General features: G+C 35.2%; 2 protein-coding genes across 2 annotated transcripts; one reads left to right on the plus strand and one right to left on the minus strand.

Moving 5' to 3' along the window:
• The first annotated feature begins 1,798 nt into the window (after positions 1 to 1,798).
• tac3a (tachykinin precursor 3a) lies at positions 1,799 to 3,833 on the plus strand. The gene is made up of 7 exons (XM_056449685.1): positions 1,799 to 1,939; positions 2,193 to 2,308; positions 2,399 to 2,498; positions 2,596 to 2,625; positions 2,705 to 2,758; positions 3,318 to 3,390; positions 3,512 to 3,833. Exons 2-7 carry the CDS (start codon positions 2,207 to 2,209, stop codon positions 3,528 to 3,530), a joined length of 378 nt encoding a protein of 125 aa, XP_056305660.1. The 5' UTR covers positions 1,799 to 1,939; positions 2,193 to 2,206; the 3' UTR covers positions 3,531 to 3,833.
• Positions 3,834 to 5,301: 1,468 nt separating this feature from the next.
• c1galt1la (core 1 synthase, glycoprotein-N-acetylgalactosamine 3-beta-galactosyltransferase 1, like a) lies at positions 5,302 to 17,631 on the minus strand. The gene is made up of 4 exons (XM_056449432.1): positions 17,301 to 17,631; positions 14,155 to 14,414; positions 10,204 to 10,868; positions 5,302 to 7,035 (listed from the first exon to the last, which is right to left on the minus strand). Exons 2-4 carry the CDS (start codon positions 14,387 to 14,389, stop codon positions 6,709 to 6,711), a joined length of 1,227 nt encoding a protein of 408 aa, XP_056305407.1. The 5' UTR covers positions 14,390 to 14,414; positions 17,301 to 17,631; the 3' UTR covers positions 5,302 to 6,708.
• Positions 17,632 to 19,283: the final 1,652 nt, after the last annotated feature.

Genomic DNA, 19,283 nt, shown 5'->3' on the forward strand with positions numbered 1-19,283 from the left:
TGGACAGAACTGTGTGTAGGTATAGTGTGTTCACAGTCATATTACGGTGATATAAACACAATAAGTCTCTTTTTTTTTATTTCCTGACATTAAAATAGGATCCAAACCCCTCCCATTTTGAGGCCCACCGCAACGTGACGTAGGAGTGCTGTTTTCGCCACCCACCGAATTGATTGACAGCCATGTATTACCATGTCTCTGTAGTAATGCGTATAATCATATCAACAAGACAGGACGTAAACAAAGAAACTAGGATTAAAAGATCTGTTCAGCTCTCTGTGATCATCAATAATCATCAAATGTGATCAAGAATAAATCTTACAAGTTTAAATTATTTTTAAAAAAGTGAACGTTTGTAATGAATTACAACGATTTTACCATCTATATCCCCACAGCCACATGTCAGAACAATTATAAAAGAAGATGTTTCAATCCCAGTTTGTGGACGTTAAATCAGGTTTATTTTGTACATTTACATAACGGATATCCATTCAGCAGTGGATATTAACGTGTATCCGGTCATATTGTGCATGCAAAAACAGTGCAAACTTAAATGCACACGCTTTGTAACGATGTGTCTCCACAACAAATACATCAAATAATCATTGGGAAAATTCATACTGTAGTATTTCCCACAAAAATTGTGTGAGATCTGCTTCCTTCATGATTTTCACTGTGCCGTTTATCTGACGCAGCCAGAGATTGAGGCACACTCTGACAGGCATGTGGGAACGGTGGGTGGGCAGAACTAGCATTTTTGTGTTCTGAGCAGAAAATTCCAATATTCTGAAAGTAATAATCTGATGAGTGTTTTGAGCTGAAACTTTACAGACACATTCTGGAGACACAAAAGACTTAACTTAAATCTTGAAAAAGAGGTAAAATAGGTGCCCTTTAATTCAAATGTAATCTAAAAGACATTGTCAATTTGGTTTATGTTATATTAAAGTACGGTGCACAACCAAAGCATAAAACATCATCCACAATCAAATGTCAAAGTTTTTGTTTAGAATAGGCTAGTGTAGGTAAATAAAAAAGTTCAACAGCGAACTTAAGTGTTGACAACTATGTCGAAGTCTCACAGGTTTTATTATGCTGATGTATAAGTGGGTTAGTACTGTCTGGGCTGTTGCAGTCATTTGCTTCTGTTGATGAACTGATCAAATCTGCTCTCCAACAGGAACTTCAAAGCGCAGCTGCCCTTTTGCATGCTGCATACTGAGTGTGGGCAGCAACTAATGGATGTTCCCACTAATCAACCCTGCATGTCGCCAGGCCAGTTAGATGCACCCTCAAGATGTCCATAGAGTCCGTGATACACAGTCCTCATCATCCACCGCTCCATCTGTGTAATTGCTTCCTTGAGAGATTACATTCTCGCCAGCGACAGCACCAATTAGGCAGTCAGGAGGAAAATATGACAATAAGGCCCTACTTAGCACAGAAAAGTAGCATTCGGATACATATCAGCATAATCTTAATGAGTCAACAAACATGACATTTAGACATGCTCTCGTGCAAATGTTTGAGTTGGATGTGGGAGATTATGTTTCATGGCTGATATTCGTTGAACTAGCAAGTGGCAAAATCTGACAAAGTTTCAAATTTTGTATTAAAGTTGCAAGAATTCATATATGAGTAATTGATGGTAGAGGGTTGACAAAAGGGGCTTTGGTTTGTCCTTTTAAGGAATGCCTCACGCCTATGATGTCAGGATCTCAATTGCATGGTCATCGCTGATGCAGACTACAAAGCCTTAAACCACACCTACACTGCGACATCTGATTGGATTTACGCACATGTTGCTATCATTTAACAATCAGACAGGAGAGAATCCCTGTCTCTGTCTCTTGTCCGATAGTCCATCGCAAAAGGATTTAACTCCGCAAGCAGAAACTGGAACTGAGCTCTTTTCTACAGATCTTCATCCTCAGCTCAGGTGAGTAAAATTCCTGTAAAATATTCTGCATTGGCTGCAATTCATAGTACAATTTTATTAAAATGTTTTAGTTTTGCTTTCTTTCTATTCAATTTGACAAAGTTTTTCCCTAAATGAAATAGCGTAACAAAAATCAAGAATGACTGCAGATTTTTTTTTTATCTAAATTTTTTATATAAGTCAAGTGTGGTAAATAAATGTGATAAATATGATATTGTAAATTGCTTTAGTGTTCTGCATATTTTCTCCACAGAATAATCTGTAAAGATGTACCGTGGGTTTGTGTTACTGTTCTTGGTTTTGGTGCTGGAAACCCGATGGAGTGAGTCGAGCTGTCAGCAGTCAGAGTCTCAAAGATCAGTTTCAAGCGTAAGTGACAGATTAGGAGCATCTAATAGCTGTAAATATAAAGGATTGGGCTACCCTGGTTTTAAAGCACAACCTTGTTTATGCGCACAGGAGAGTCCAAGTTTTCGGATGTCGACTCATAACTTGCTGAAGAGGTATAATGACATAGATTATGACAGTTTCGTCGGATTAATGGGACGCAGAAACGCCGGTGAGTGAACTGATTTGTTCTTGTTGATGTTGCAATTTTGTGACAGTTTCACTTCATTTTCCTGTTAACACGAGTCTCAAATGTGTTTTTTTAACAGAAACAAATGATATACCACCTCAACGTAAAAGTAAGATATTTATGGTGTGTGTGCTCTCATATATCATCTGTTCAAGTAATAAGAAAACTGAATACATGTTGTCTTTCAGGGGAAATGCACGATATCTTTGTCGGACTCATGGGTCGACGAAGCGCTGACCCTGGTAAATAGCTTTTCGCTTCATTTCACTGATGTTTGTGAAAGACAAAAGTGACTGTACCTTTAGATGACTGTTATGAACTTGATGCCGTTTATCTTTTTGAGAATACTCATTTTGAGACGTCGTCAAATCCAAATTGAGCGCGATGCAGGTTTAGGAGTTTGATTCACGAACGACTCATATGAGTCGATTCTTTGTGAGGAATCAAAAACAAAGTTGCTGCAGGACAACGAACTCTCAAATTGATCATAAAGACACGAGTTATCAATTTAAATTTAATAAATGCAGTATTTTACATGAGCTATCAGTGACTGAATCAATATCTGACTCACTTAGACTTGACGTTTTTATTACTTTCAGTGAGGTAACTCAAAATTGATTACTTTTTGTGTTAATAGTTTCTGATTATTGTCTATATATAGCAAGGTGCAGTGAGAATTAGGATACACAATTTGCGAATATTGTTTCAACTGAACATATTTGCCTACATTGTAGCCCAGTATTAATGCCAAAGCTGTCGGTTTATCAAGCCTCCCAAACTTACTGTCATTTCTGTTGTCAGAATCAGGACGTCAATGGAGGAAAGAGTACCCAGAACCAAGTGGAGGAATCTTCTTCAACAAATGCAAACTGAGGTAAGCGTCTGCGATTATTCAGTAAGGCTGTTCTGCCACCTACAGGCTTTCTGAAGATGTTACAACATATGTCGTTTCCTATCTGTTACTAAATTTGTGATCTTTTTCACAATTTGTACAGGTTTCGTCGTGGGTTATAGGCAAACTAATGACTTCATATCCACTGAATCGTCTGCACCACCCTGTCACGACAGCTTCTTTTCAATAAACTTCTTTGGAGCAACAACAAGAAGTCATAATCTATTTTACAAAAGTGATGGAGCAACCGCGATTTATACAAGATGAATCTAATAAACATGATTTCCTATGGTGTGATTTGTTTCATTGTACTGCAAATTATACATTTGATTACATCTTAAAATGCCAAATTGAAATCTCCATTTACATCCCATGCATTTCTATATATATTTATTCAAAGTTATTTTTGCTGTCTAATGTATAAAACATGAATTTTGTAAATAAAGATATTATCTAGGCTACCTGATCTTACGTTTTATGAATTAAATGCTCACAGACTCTCAATCAACCAAATAAAAAATGTGTAAATTGATACATTTGCCAAAGCACTGAGGATTTGACTCATGACAAATCCCAGGTATACTGCTTTTTGTCTCATAGCTGAAATACTAAAGCCCTTTATGTCTATGAATTATTAGAATGAATTAAACAATGTGTCCTATACTTAGACCAGAAGGCAAAAAAACTATTTATTCCAACAGCAAGAGACATACAGTAGCAAACACGTATCCAAAGTGACTTACAGTTCATTTGTTACCAGTAACTGGCCTCAATCGAGAGCAATAATGACGAAGTCTGATCTTTGATAATGTTTAAACCTACAGTATATAGTGCCTCACCTAATATTGGCACACTTGGTAAATACGAAAAGGCTTTGAAAAAATGTCTTCGCTTTTTTTACACCTTTGCTCAAAATTTTAGGATGCTTGAATTTGTTTTGGTCAAGAGGTCGAGCTTTTTTCTTCAAAATTCTGCAATTATCCAGCAGTGAATATTGGAGAATTTTTTGGTTATTTAAACCATCATTCTACATTCAGTTAAGACAAAATGAACACTTAAATTAAACACGAAAAGGCTTTGAAAAATTGTCTTAGCTTTTTTTAAACCTTTGCTCAAAATATTAGGATGCTTAAGTTTGTTTTGGGTGAGAGCTTAAACTTTTTTATTGTAACTTCTCCAATTATCCAGCAGTGATTATGGGAAATTTTTTGGCCATTTGAATAATCATTCTACATTCAGTAAAGACAAAATTAACACTCGTCCTCTTCCAGGCTGATCCATAACACCTCCATTTGAACTGATAACAAATCAAAATTGTTGCCCTGATAGTTAAAATCTCAGTGTTTCTACTACTTTCTCATACTTACTTCACATTTTGTGAAGCTTAATAACTTTTTGTCACCTTCTTATCTGTTATTTATGTTATAAAGAAGAACTGAGAGAGTTTGGTCAATGTGTTACCTCTTATCTATACACCTGAAAAACAGGAAGTCATGAATAATTTCCTCTTCATGTTCGCCCACACAGTTAAAAGCAATTAGTTGATTTTACTTATCTTGATCTCACTTACCAAATGCCTTAAAGGGACTGTTCATCCAAAGATGAAAATTCTGTCATCATTTACACACACCTTACTTGTTTCAAACCTTTATGAGTTTCTTCTGTTAAACACTAAAGAATATATTTGAAGAAATCTGAAAACATGTAACTATTGCCTTCCATAGTATTTGTTTTCCTATGGAAGTCAATGGTTACAGGTATTCAGATTAAAGTCTATTAAGTAACTGAACTTTAAATAAGGTTTTAAAACTTAAGTAAAATTTGTTGTTAATGTCAACTTTTTGTCAAGACAAGTTTTAAAATCAACTTAAAAGATACATATTTTACCCCTTTTTCAAGATTTAAAATAATACTTTTGTGTCTCAAGAATGTGTCTGTAAAGTTTCAGCTTAAAACACCCATCAGATTATTTATTAAACCTTTCAGTATATTGGAATTTTCTGCTCTGAACACAATGTAGCTGTTTTGTTGTCTGTGCCTTTAATGCTAGTTTTCCCCACCCAACGTTTCCACACGTTTCTCAGAGTGTACCTCAATCTCCGTCTCGGCTATGTCAGATAAACAGCACAATGACAGACATGAAGGAAGCGGATCTCACGTAACGTTTGTGAGAAATACTGCAGTAAGAACTTTCCAGATGATTATTTAATGTAGTTGTTGAGGAGTTAATTCAAGCCTTTCCTCAACAAGAAGTCACACACAATTTTGTTAAAAAGTTCACCCACACACAAACACAGAATACATGTTAATATCCACTGCTGTATTAATATCTGTTATGTTAAAGCACGAAATAAACCTGATTTAACGTCCACAACTGGGATTAAAACGTCTTCTTTCATAATTGTACTGACATGCGGCTGTGGTGATGAATTACAGTGAGTTTACAGTCTTTAACTAACTATATTACATATATTTTTAAACTCATTTTTGATCACATTTGATGACTATTGATGATCACAGAGAGCTGAACAGATCTTTTAATCCCAGTTGCTTTGCACACCTGTCTTGTAGATATGATTATATGCGTTTCTATTGAGACATGTTAATACGCGACTGTCAATCAATTCGGTGGGTGGGAAAAACGGCACTCCTACGCCACGTTGCGGTGGGCCTCAAAATAGGTGGGATTTGGATCTTATTTTGACATCAGGAAAAAAAAAAAAAAAAAAAAGAGACTTATTGTGTTTATGTCACCCCAATGTGACTTTGGACACACTATACACACAGTTCTGTCGAAACTGCTTATAAAAGATGATTTTCATCCTAGGTTCCCCTTTAAAGCGTTTAACGCAAAAGGTTTGCACACTTTTTTTAAAGTAATTAATCGCTTTTTACAGTGCAGGTGCAATAAAAAGATATCAATGGGAATATACTTCAATAATTGCTGGCAATAATTGTCATACACATAAATTTACCAAAGATATTTGTCTTTGATTAAATTGTGTTGTGGTTTTTAATGTTTTTTATGTCTTAATGTTGAAAAATCTAAAAAAACACAAGGTTAATTGAAAAGATCAAATAGTTACACAATAAAGGCATGTTTTCATTGCCATCTTTGCTCATGTTAACCAAGGTTTCCAATGTTAGTGGAGGACACTTTACCTTTTGGTAATCAGCTGAAATCTGTACCCAATACATCACATGCTAGGTACACAGAAAATGCTACACAAGTTTACCATTCACATTAGTCAGTCCCTTCATTTCAGATTTACAGAACACTCCATTCACAAAGAAACACAATCACGCTGCACCTCTGTAGGTTGTGTTTCTCTCCTGGGCAGCATTTGTGACTTTGTGACTTGTTTCAGTCGTCTTTACTTCTTCTGCTCTGGGATTTACTGTGTTTGTTGAAGCAGTTTTTTCTTTAGCGCCCTCCTCTGATCTCTGAGTTTCTGTGGTGGTTTTCACAGTTTGGGACGGTGAAGAAAGGACAGCAGGCACTGGAGGCTGGTAGCGGTGCTGGTAGCCGAATGGCCTCAGATGGTAAGTGTAGTATTCAAGGGTGTACATGAGCACAGGATCTACGTAGTGGAAAGACACTGCTAGATCAGAGCAGCACTGAGGACCCTGTACGAGAAAAACACACACAACAGATGCTGAGATGATATTATGTTTACAAGTGATCACAGATAATTTGCTTTAAAGAAATATTTTAGGTTTAGCAGCTTGTGTCATAATGTTGATTACCACAGGGGTCTCCAGATCCCAATAGGGAACATTTGAAAAAAGTCAGATATTAAAGATATAGCTTATTAATGCCATTAAAAATAGAATTAAATAAACAACTTAGTAAAATAAACAATACATATACACAACAATAATATACAAACAATCAGATTACAATACTGTAATATTTATAATAATTTTGTTTTATAAAAAATAGATATAATAAAAATTTAAACCAAAACATGACTAAATATTAACCTAATTTTTCGGAAATTTGATTAAGATAAATTAAAATAAAGCAAACATATAAAAGTGAGTTTTTAAAAAGTGAATAAATGTGCAAATATATATACAAAATTAAACAATTATATAGTATAACTTTATAGAACTTTTTTCTTTTAAAAAGCAAAAACAACTTTTAAAAAGTCTTTAAAAACCTGGGTAACAGAGTGTGATGCAAGTGAATAAGGTCAATCTGTAAACATTACAGTTCTTTTCCTCTTTTGGCATTGACTAGATGTTTAGCTGAAATAAAAACCTGGCTTTCAGCTAACTTTCTAAAATTAAAAATGACAAAACTGAAGCCCTATTCATTGGGACTAAAAATGTCTTGGATAAATCAGATAATTTTAAAAGAGCACAAATTGTCTTGCTCTACAGTGCAAGAGTTTGAGTGTCTTCTTGGACAGCACACTCTCATTTGAAAGCCATATCAATAATATTATGCGTACTGCATACTTCCACCTGCATAATATTACTCGTCTCCGCTCCTCTCTCACATCCAATAACACAGCAGTTCTCATCCATGCATTAGTTACTTAACGTTTTGACTACTGTAATGCACTTCTCACAGGGCTTCCTTCAAAATTTCTCCATAAGCTCCAACTGGTTCAGAACCATTTGTTTTCGTATATCTTTTGATGCTTGTTTTTAGGTGACCTTGGGTGTCCAGAAAATTGCCATTTATAAATAAAATGAATTATTATTATTATTATTCATTTTCTTTTCGGCTTAGTCGCTTTATTAATCTGGGGTCGTCACTGCGGAATGAACTGCCAACTTATCCAGCATATGTTTTACGCAGCAGATGCCCTTCCAGCTGCAACCCATCACTGGGAAACTTGCTGTGAGGCAAGAGCGCTACCCACTGCGCCAACGCGTCACCCCATATTGATTTCAATAGAAGACAAAAAAAAACTAAATGTATTAACATTGGTTTGATTACCAGCATTCTTTAAAATATCTTCTTTTATGTACAGAAGTAGAAAACATAAGTAAGAAAGTTTGGATTAAGTGGAGTTGCGTAGTAAACTATTAAAAAAAAAATTTCAAGTATTCCTAAAAAGCTATTATTTTCTGAAAGAAATACACAACTTCATCATTAATCATATTAGTTTTTATAAACACACTTTATAGCACTGAAACAGCCTTTGTGCCCTTTCCCGTTGCCATTCTGATTACCATAACAAGTACTAAATTGTTAATTTCTTAGGCTTTTTATTGTTATTCATTAGCTGTCTAGTCACGAATCACAATAATCACGTCCATGAAAGAAAAACTATCGACAAATGCTGCCCCCATCAAACCTATCTATTGTGGGTTTCACTTGCAATCACCTGAACGAGGGGGCGAAAATGATGAGAGATAATTTCATTCTCAAGTACATTTCTCAAACAATGTTGTTGATTTTTATTCATACCCGAAATACTACATCTTAAATGGAAAAATCCCTTTTTATACTTTGTTTTCTCTGCTAAGCGGCACTCAAGTTTTTCGAAACATTTCAAATATGTTTAAGTTTTGCCAAAGCAAAAGAAGTCCTAATTAGCTTGCTGCATTTAGGAAATGAGAGGCTATTGAATATAGAGAAATCTCAGAAAGTCACAAAAACTTTTTTTTTTTTTTTTTTTTAATTAGTTACTTTTTTTATTTAGAAAGAATATATAAAACTAATAAAAAGTGAATGCACTTTATAATGTTCTAAACATTTTAATGGCAAATAAAATTTGATATTTTGATTCTATTTATCAAAGAAGAGTTCTAAAGAAAATGTATGGGACATTCTACCAGAAACGTACTTATAAAAAATCTGACAGGGCCTGACCTCTTAGCTTGTCATCCTCAAAAAAATCATCCAAAAAACAAGCATAAAATCATACAATTCAATGACAGAACGCATCCTTGATCACTGCACTCTCAGAAAGAAATGGCACAATGTTGTACCAAAGAAGGTACAAACCCTTGTCACTGGGGCAGTACCTTTTTTGGAACTACAGTATATGGAATTAGACCTTAAGACAAAGAAACAAATTTGTACCATTGCAATTTGTTTAAGGACATGATTTATACAATGGAAAACCAAAATGTACCTTTGGTTTTTTAAAACCTGCAGATATAATATTGTACCTTCATCAAAGGTACAAATCTAATCCATGAAGGTATCACTACAGTAACAAGACACTAAGTGCCTTAACAGTGTCAAAAATGCTTACCAAACATTTAATTAAAATGCCATAAATGTTTAGTTTACAATACCTATAGTTTCATTTTACCAGTTGCTTTGTTTTATAAAACTTAATAATTAGTGTTTATGAGTTTCTTTAAACAAATGCTTTTAAATGATGATTCATGTTTTAATATGGAAAATATTCATAAAATCAATTTGCCTTTCCAGTAATATTTCTTTTCATAGTTATTGTAATATAGGAGGAGTTGTTTTTGTGCCTTTTATATTGTGTGTGGATTTATGTTTTTATTTCAAGGACAGATAATGTACGTTACTAGTAGAATGTCCCGTATAATGTTTTCAACAGAATTATTAAGCATTGATAGTAATAAGAAATATTAGAAAGAATATAAAAATAATAAAAAGTATGAATATTTAACACTGAACACTAGAGTAAAAATTCAGCTTTGCATCACAGCTATAAATTACATTTTTAAATATACTTAAAAAGAAAACCATTATTTTGAATTGTAATAATATTTCACCAAAAATATGTTTCAAAAGAAACTCAGCCAAACTCATCTGAATGCTAGTGTTAATAAAAACGAAAGTGTCTGACTTACTTCCACAATTGGGTAAAAGCAATAATTCCAGTACCAGAAGGTCTTGGAGAACTTTCCAGTAAGATGATGCTCAGGAATAAAAGGATGAAAGGTTTCTCTATGCAGCGAGTCCCTTGAGTCTCCAGCCAGCACCCCCATTTTCTCCAGACACTGCCCCATTGCCAAATCCTCCACCGGTGTGGTATGAGTGCACACTTTAGTGCTAAACCCCTCCACAAACCTTCTCAGAGCCTCTTTACTGAGCACATACCCTGCACCACCGCTCATGTAGCCCTGCTTGGTGTACGGCTTAAACCGCTTGCCAAAATATATAGGCTGCTCCGGTGTGTAGTTCGATAGGATCCATCGCAAATTGTCCACAATGACAAAAGTATCATCGTCTGCTTTGAGGAACCAGTCTGCCTCATGGCCGTGGTTCTTCAGGGCATAGTGGAAGGCACGAATGGTCTTCCAGTACAGCTGGTCTCGGCCTTCACCTGTGCCGAGGCCCACCGTGGGGAAACTGCGGTCTTCTTCTGAGCTCATAAACAGCACTACGTTACAGTGGCGACTCCATGTGTTCTTTACGTGCTGAGCTTTTGACTGGAGGTTACTGGGTCCGGTCATCACCCAGCACAGGATTCGCACTTTCCTGAACAGCTCATCAGCAATGTGACCGTTCTCTCCTGTGACATTTAAAAAGTATAGTTTATTGCTATAGAGCAGTGCAGTTTAATGCAATCAATGGAGGATTATTGGTGATTTTGTAAGTGATTTTCTTGAAAAAACATCCTATTATTTTCCTATTATTTATTTAAAGTATGGGGTGAAGCAGTGGCGCAGTAGGTAGTGCTGTCGCCTCACAGCAAAAAGATCGATGGTTTGAGCCTCGGCTGGGTCAGTTGGCGTTTCTGTGTGGAGTTTGCATGTTCTCCGGTTTCCTCCGGGTGCTCTGGTTTCCCTCACAGTCCAAAGACATGCAGTACAGGTTGAATAGTCCGTAATGTATGTACCTGTATGTGAATGAGTGTGTATGGATGCTTCCCATAGATGGGTTGCAGCTGGAAGGGCATCCGCTGTGTAAAACACGTGCTAGATAAGTTGGCGGTTCATTCCGCTGTGGCTACCCCAGATTAATAAAGGGACTAAGCCGAAAAGAAAATGAATGAATATAAAAGTACAAATTAGGAACACTTGGAAATTCGCAGTAGCTAACATATTTATATTTGTAGTTAACACCTGTTCTCCAGCAACTTCACTGGCTACCGGTTAGGTCACATATTGATTTTAACATTCTGATTTTAATTTATAAAGCAGTCCATAGGCTAGCTCCTGATTACATCTGTGATCTTGTGACGCTTTCTACTCCTGCTCGCAGTCTTCACTCTGCTTCGGGTCTTACCTCGCTACAGGCTTTTTCATACCATGCGCCGGAATTATGGACTGCATTACCCATTACCTGTTTCTCTGGACTGTTGTCAGAAGCTTCTCAAGACTCACATCTTTAGCAGTGTTTTTAATGTATGATTTATTGTCATCTTACTTATTGTTTTATTTTCTGATTTAATGTTTTTACTGATTTATTGTTTTTGCCTTGTAGTGCTTTGAGTTTGAGAAAAGCACATTATAATTAAATTGTATTATTATTATTATTATTATTATTATTATTATTATTATTATTATTATTATGATACTTTTATTTGAAATTTGAATAAAAACTGTTACCAGACAATTATAGAATAAAACAAATTTCAGCATTTTGATCAAACTAGGGTTAGGTTGATAGACGATGCCATCATCCATCGCCTACGGCACGATCCTGAGCCGGCATAGTGATCCTCTGCCCCGCCCCCGTCGCAGCAGCAACCCGCTTGCGAAAAACACACACTTAGGCCCCGTTTACACCAATACGTCTTAGTTTTAAAATGACATTTTAGAACAAAACGATCCACGTCCACACCATCTAATGACTCTTCTGTCTATTAAATCTATCAGGTAACATGCCACAGCATCAGTACACTGCTTCAATCTTTCGCTTTCACGTTTGTACTTAGTAATTTTAGCGAAAACCTCAGATACTGTTGGTTGGTTCTTGTTGGTTGTGCACCTTTTTTTTTTTTACCAACCAAGTTTGTCGAACCTATTATAACGACACAGATCACTCTGCCTATTCATGCCGAGTCCCACTGAAAAAGTGATTGACAGGTGGTAATTTGTGTGTAACTTATCTTATTCATAAATAATTAATTAATAATTAATGCCTACGACGATGATGACATAGTCCATCGTGATGTTTCACATTAGCTATCGTATGATGCCAAATTGGTCGACGTTGCCCAACCCTAAATCAAACCCATACTCAGTAAACACAGTAAATTCAATAGATCCTGTAAATGCTCAGTTTTTTTTTTTTACTGTTAGTGGTTAACCTGGGAAAGACCTAATAAATTTAATTGTTATTATTATTATTATTATTACCACCAACAATATCCTCACACAATCTAGTTTATTTATATGTATACAAATATGATAAGTTAACATTAGTGTCATCAACACTAAAGTGAAATATATCAATTGTAATTATATTCATTCATTCATTTTCTTTTCGGCTTAGTCCCTCTATTAATCTGGGGTCGCCACAGCAGAATGAACCGCCAACTTGCATGTTTTTACGCAGCGGATGCCCTTCCAGCCGCAACCCATCTCTGGGAAACATCCACACACACTCACTCACACTCATACAATACGGACAATTTAGCCTACCCAAATCACCTGTACCGCATGTCTTTGGACTGTGGGGGAAACCGGAGCACCCGGAGAAAACCTATGCGAACGCAGGGAGAACATGCAAACTCCACACAGAAACGGCAACTGACCCAGCCAAGGCTCGAACTAGCGACCTTCTTGCTGTGAAGCGACAGCACTACGTACTGCGCCACAGCATCGCCCATTGTGATTATATGTAAGTCATATATATAAATTACCAGCCAAACAGGTAACAAGTGTTAAAAAAAATTGTAAAAGAAAGTTAACTGTTTAACTAATCATTAAAACAAATAAGAAATACAATTCAACTAAAGAAATTTGTAAATTTTTGCTTAGGGTGGAAGCTAAAGGATTAAAAAGTGTTAAACTACAACTACAACAGAGAAGAAATGACCACAAAAGATGCATTTCTGCAGCAATATCAGATTAATTACCACTGTTGCAAAATTAGTCTATATTATAAAAGCACTTTTAATCTTTCCATAATCAAAAATGGTCATCACCATCAAGTCAAAGTGATTTATGTAATTTGTCAGACAACAAACATTGTATTTACCTGCTTTATCTCAGATGCATCCATGTTATCGGACACTCCATGTAATAAATTAATCATGGCTGACAGTGAATACTGTGGTATTGCCAACTTAAAACACTTATTTCTGCACAATGCTGCTGCTACGCAATGTTAGTATTTCAGTCTAATACAGATTAGTGCACTTTTAAAAAATATTCTAATCTTCTAATGTAAATTGTGTATAAAATGAAGACCTTGCAACATACAGGTATATTACAGTGCTCAGCATAATTGAGTACACCCCATTTATATTTAGATATTTATTATATATTTATTATATATTTATTATATTATTAGCCCCCTTAAGAAATATTTTTGTTATACAATAACTTGCCTTTTGCCCTTATTTACCTAGTTAACATAATTAACCAAGTTAAACCTTTAAATTGCACTAAGCTTAATTGTGACATCTTGAAAAATATTTAGTAAAATATTATGTACTGTCATCATGGCAAACATAAAATAAATATGTTATTAAAACTATTATGTTTAAAATGTGTTGAAAATAAATCTCTTATTTCAGTAAAACGGGGACAAAAATATACAGGTGGGCTAGTAATTCTGCCTTCAACTGTATATCTGGAGGGTGAATTTTTTTTACTTGATTGTATATAAACATAAATGGTGCACACCTGGCTGGTTAGGATGCTTGAGGTTGATCAGGGCAGATCCTTCAACTCTCCAGGTAAGGTTGGAGGTGTTTTGCTCTTGGCTTATTGGAGGAGACAGGCTGCTCTTGCCATTGCTCTGCCAGCTGAAGCTCTCCTCAAACCAAACCTGCCTCAGGAAGACGTACAAGCTACAGCTGCCCACCAGGAAGCCCAGGGAGAATGCGCACCTTGAACTGCCTGCTTTCATGATGACCATTCAGTGATCCCTCCCGGATCAGTCACTGCAAGGTTAGAAAGATAAACACCAAGAATGATATTAATGACAATATATATATATAATACCGTTGACAAATACACAATATTTACAAATGATTGGAACTCATTAGGGCGTCACGGTGGCACAGTAGGTAGCACGATCACCTCACAGCAAGAAGGTCACTGGTTCAATCCCCGGCTGGGTCATTTCTATGTGGAGTGTGCATGTTCTCCCCGTATTCACGTGGGTTTCCTCGGGTGCTCCGGTTTCCCCCACAGTCGAAAAACATGTGGTATAGGTAGGCCCACACGGAATCTGCACGCGCAGAATTCCGCGGATTTTCCGCAGATTTTTAGCCCATCATTAATTCTGTTTATTTACTTGAGTAAATGTGTGCAAATCAATATTTATTCAGTTTTTAAATTAATTACAGTAATATTATTGACTAATATAAAAATGTTCATCGGATTTATGTACAATGCAGTTTGTAAAGTAATATTTTCTGTCTTTTAGTAGAGATATTATATGAGAGACTTGCTTTGTTTACCAAATAAAGTGAATCTATTTGAATTTGCATTTTAAACACTAAATAAAAGTTAAAAAGATAATATTTTTATTTCACATATTAAGGTTTTAATTATGATACTCCCAAAATAATTCCGCAGATTTATACCAAAATTTTCAGCAAAAATAGCAAAAAACGTCCGCAGATTCCGTCTGGCCCTAGTTATAGGTGAACTGAATAAACTAAATTGGCCGTAGTGTATGTGTGTGAATGCAAGAGTGTATGGGTGTTTCCCAGTGATGTGTTGCAGCATGAAGTGCATCCGCTGCATAAAACATATGCTGGATGAGTTCCGCTGTGGTGACCCCTGATTAATAAAGGGACTAAGCCAAAAAGAAAATGAATGAATGAAAGAATGAATGGAACTTAATAACATACACATGTAACTGTCAGGTCTGATGTGTATGACACCTTTTGTGAATCTGCAGTACATTTTTCATGAAAAACTGTTTTGCAGAAATTACTCAAAATTTACTCCTACATTTAAAATGGTTTCATGAATAAGGCCTAGTATTTTTATGCTGTTGGTTTTTTTAAGTGTGCGGTGCAGTTGTTCTGTCTGCCCAAAATACTGAAGCTCTTCAAAGCAGGGTGGATTCTGATAGGGTTTCAAAGATTTTGAGTTATATCTTTATGACCATTTAACAGTCTAATCATTATTTTATATATTATTATTAAAATAAATTATATTATTATATAATTCTCATTTTAATTTAAAGTTTAGACTAAAAAATATTAAAACTATAACTAAAATATGAACTAAAATAATTGTAAAACGAATACAATATTGAATAGATCAAACACTTAATTGCATTTAAAAATGAACAAAACACACAGGAATATATTTAAAAAAACAATTAAATTATAAAGAATTTTAATAAGACAAAAGCACACAACCAAATTACTAAGTGTGAAAGTGTTGACAGTGTGACTGTCAAAATGTATCTGTAAAATTAAAAAAAAATCTGTAATGTTTTTGTAAAATTTAAATTTTAATCTAAATCTAAAAAAGATATATCCTTATTAACGAAACAATGTTTCAATTATATAAAAAATAACAAGCATATATCCGTTTTCAAGATATACTGCGGTTTGGAAAAGACAAACCAAAATTTTCCATTATACCGTTCCTAAGGTATGTGTAAGATTTTTGTTTGTTTGTTTGTTTGTTTAGGACAACAGTCTCCAGCAGAAAAGATATGCAAAGATGCTGTTTTAAATTGTAAAGAAATCCGTGTTTTGAAACAAATGAAGACAGCAGAAGTCAGTGATTCATTTAAATAATTCAGCCTGACATGTTTACTGCTAGGCGTCACAGTAGCGAAGAGGGTAGCATGATCCCCTCACAGCAAGAAGGTGGCTGGTTCGAGCCTCGGCTGGGTCAGTTGGCTTTTGTTTGTGGAGTTTGCATGTTCTCCCCATGTTCGCGTGGGGAAAGAAAATGAATGAATAAATCAATTAATGTTGACTGCACCAAAATATATTAAATGTTTTTCAAAATAAAACCTAGACTAGGGGGTTTACCTAGACTTTTAAAAAGAACATATTTAAAGCAGTAATCAAAACACCGTCAAACCGTGATATTTTTATCCAAGGTTATCATACCGTCAGAATCCTTTATTCGCCCATGCCAAATTCGATTCTTTTCTTCCTTTCCTTCTGTCCTGACAAGATAATTGTACTATTTCTTTTGTTTTATAAAGAGATTCATCATTTTAATAAGTGTTTAATGTTTATTTTATTACTTTAAAAATTATATACATTTTAATTTTTACAATTTAAATATAATTTAAATTTCAACCCCATCTCATATTTTATTAGATACTTTCTGAATTACTATAAATTGAAAAAAAATTTAATGAACTTTTTGAGTTTCTCTGCAGACCATTTCAAGCATGTAAAGGCCATTTTCTACAAAGGATTTTGCTGCTACTAGGTTACAATAGTTCATAAGCTGGTTACCTCGTGTGCCTGATAAATCTTGTTTCTAACCCTCATTTCCCAGAATTAAGCACCTGCTGCTGCCAGGCCTTTAGACATGCTGAAATGTCAATCTAACAAAACTGGCATTCAGCTTTACTATAATCACCTATTCGGTTTAAGAAAATATTCCCCCACAAAAAACAACCCCCTACAAATCCTGCTCTAATCTGTTCTTTTCCCAATACTATTAGAAGACAGAATACTGCATGGAAATTTACTCACATATTATGGACTACATTTTCTAATGAAATGATAAAAGAAGTAGAATTCTCTGTATTACTGTGATATGTGGTCAACCAAACAACGCATGCACTTGTTTAGACAATAAAAGCTGCATTACAGTGCCAAGACAAAGGCCCGTACCTTGCATTCCTTATCTCCCCTGTGCAAGTCTCTCACAGTCGCAAAGAATGCTCTCAGCTCCGGTCAGTTTCATGCCTTCTGTCTTTATTCCCCTCAGTATCGGCGTTTTGAGAGGAGAGGGGACCGTCAGGTTGCTTTCGAGCGCGCGCTGTGACGTCTGCACGTAAACACGCGTTGAGGATTCGATTCTTCGGTTAAAGGCCAGGGTGTGTGCAAGTCATTTTTGCCCCGAATGAGTATACGGCTTGTGTTTCACCATATGGTTAACAGGCCTGTTTATTTGTGCGTTGCTACCGGACAACAGATCCCCTGTCATGAACGACCGGGCGGCCTGTGTCATCAGTGGCATCACACACACGGACCGCTGCATTGAAGCGTTTGATTGGAGGAATGGACGGTTTGTTGCCATGAGTGACTCCTCCCACTAGGGCATTCGCTCATCACGTTTGATGTTTATAATTATTATCAAAATAAAATGGACTTTTATGTTTCGATTGTAGTTAACTCAAGGTACACTAAATTATTAATAATTTATTTTGTATTTTATAAAAACTGACTGTAAAAAAAAGCCTTTTTTTAATGTAACTAATTAATTTTACTGTACCAGAATGAAACCACAACTAATCTATACAGTGCTCAGCATAATTAAGTACAACCCATTTTGAATATGAATATTTGTACCCATTTCTCAGTTGATATAGGCAATGTATTTTTGGTGCATTTAAACAAAACAAATTTATTAAACAGATATGTTCATTAAAATAATATTTTGGTCACCAAACATATTTAGAAATTGAAAGATAATCAATTAAATTCAAGCAAAATATTGCAAAAAAAATGTACAACCTACAAAATTTCAACTAAATTTTTAATTATTATTATTACCATCATTATTATTATTGCTTCTCTTGATTTTTCCTGTTTTTAAAATTTGTATTTAATATTTTTCTAACATACACTGTTAAAAAAAATCTGTAATTTTACTGTTTATTTCCGGCAGCTGGGGCGTGGGAATTAACGGGCGTTAAATTACAGAAACTGACTGTACAATAACAGAGGTTGAATCACAGAAATTTACCAGAAATTAAAATTTAAGGAAATTTCTGTAATTTAATGTTTGTTATTTTACAGTAAATTTCTGTAATTTAACAGCTGTTATTTAACTTTTTTTAATAAAAAGATTTTTACGAAGGGGCGATGCGGTGGCGCAGTAGGTAGCCTCACAACAAGAAGGTACCTGGTTTGAGCCTCGGCTGGGTCAGTTAGTATTTCTGTGTGGAGTTTGCATGTTCACCCCGTGTTCCCGTAGGGTTCCTCCAGGTGCTCCAGTTTCCCTCACAAGTCCAAAGACGTGCGGTACAGGTGAATTGAGTATGCTAAAATTGTCCGTAGTGTATGTGTGTGAATGAGTGTGTATAGGTTTCCCAGTAATGGGTTGCGGCTGGAAGGGCATCCGCTGGATGAGTTGGCGGTTCATTCCGCTGTGGCAACCCTAGATTACTAAAGGGACTAAACCGAAAAGAAAATGAATGAATGAATGAAAATTTGACAGAAATAAACTGTAGAATTACAGATTTTTTTTTTTACAGTGTTTAAATTTGGACCGTAAGTTTTTGGACCGTTATCGTAAGTTATTTTGTTAGATTAGCTCCAGATTTGGCTTCAGTACTGACTAATCTAATTAATATGCACAAATATAATATTGTATAGCTTCATATTAAATCTGATCTATCTATCTATCAGTCTATCTATCTATCAGTCTATCTATCTATCTATCTATCTATCTATCTATCTATCTATCTATCTATCTATCTATCTATCTATCTATCTATCTATCTATCTATCTATCTATCTATCTTGTACGATTTCTGCGTAAAATTAGTCATTGTTTTGCAAGGAACACTTCTCTCAGGTACCGGTATTTTAACAATTAAAATTAAACTTGTTTCGCATTTGAACGGAGTTAGCCACTAGATGTCCCTA

Source organism: Danio aesculapii, chromosome 23 (assembly GCF_903798145.1).
Source record: "Danio aesculapii chromosome 23, fDanAes4.1, whole genome shotgun sequence".
Classification (NCBI taxonomy): domain Eukaryota; kingdom Metazoa; phylum Chordata; class Actinopteri; order Cypriniformes; family Danionidae; genus Danio; species Danio aesculapii.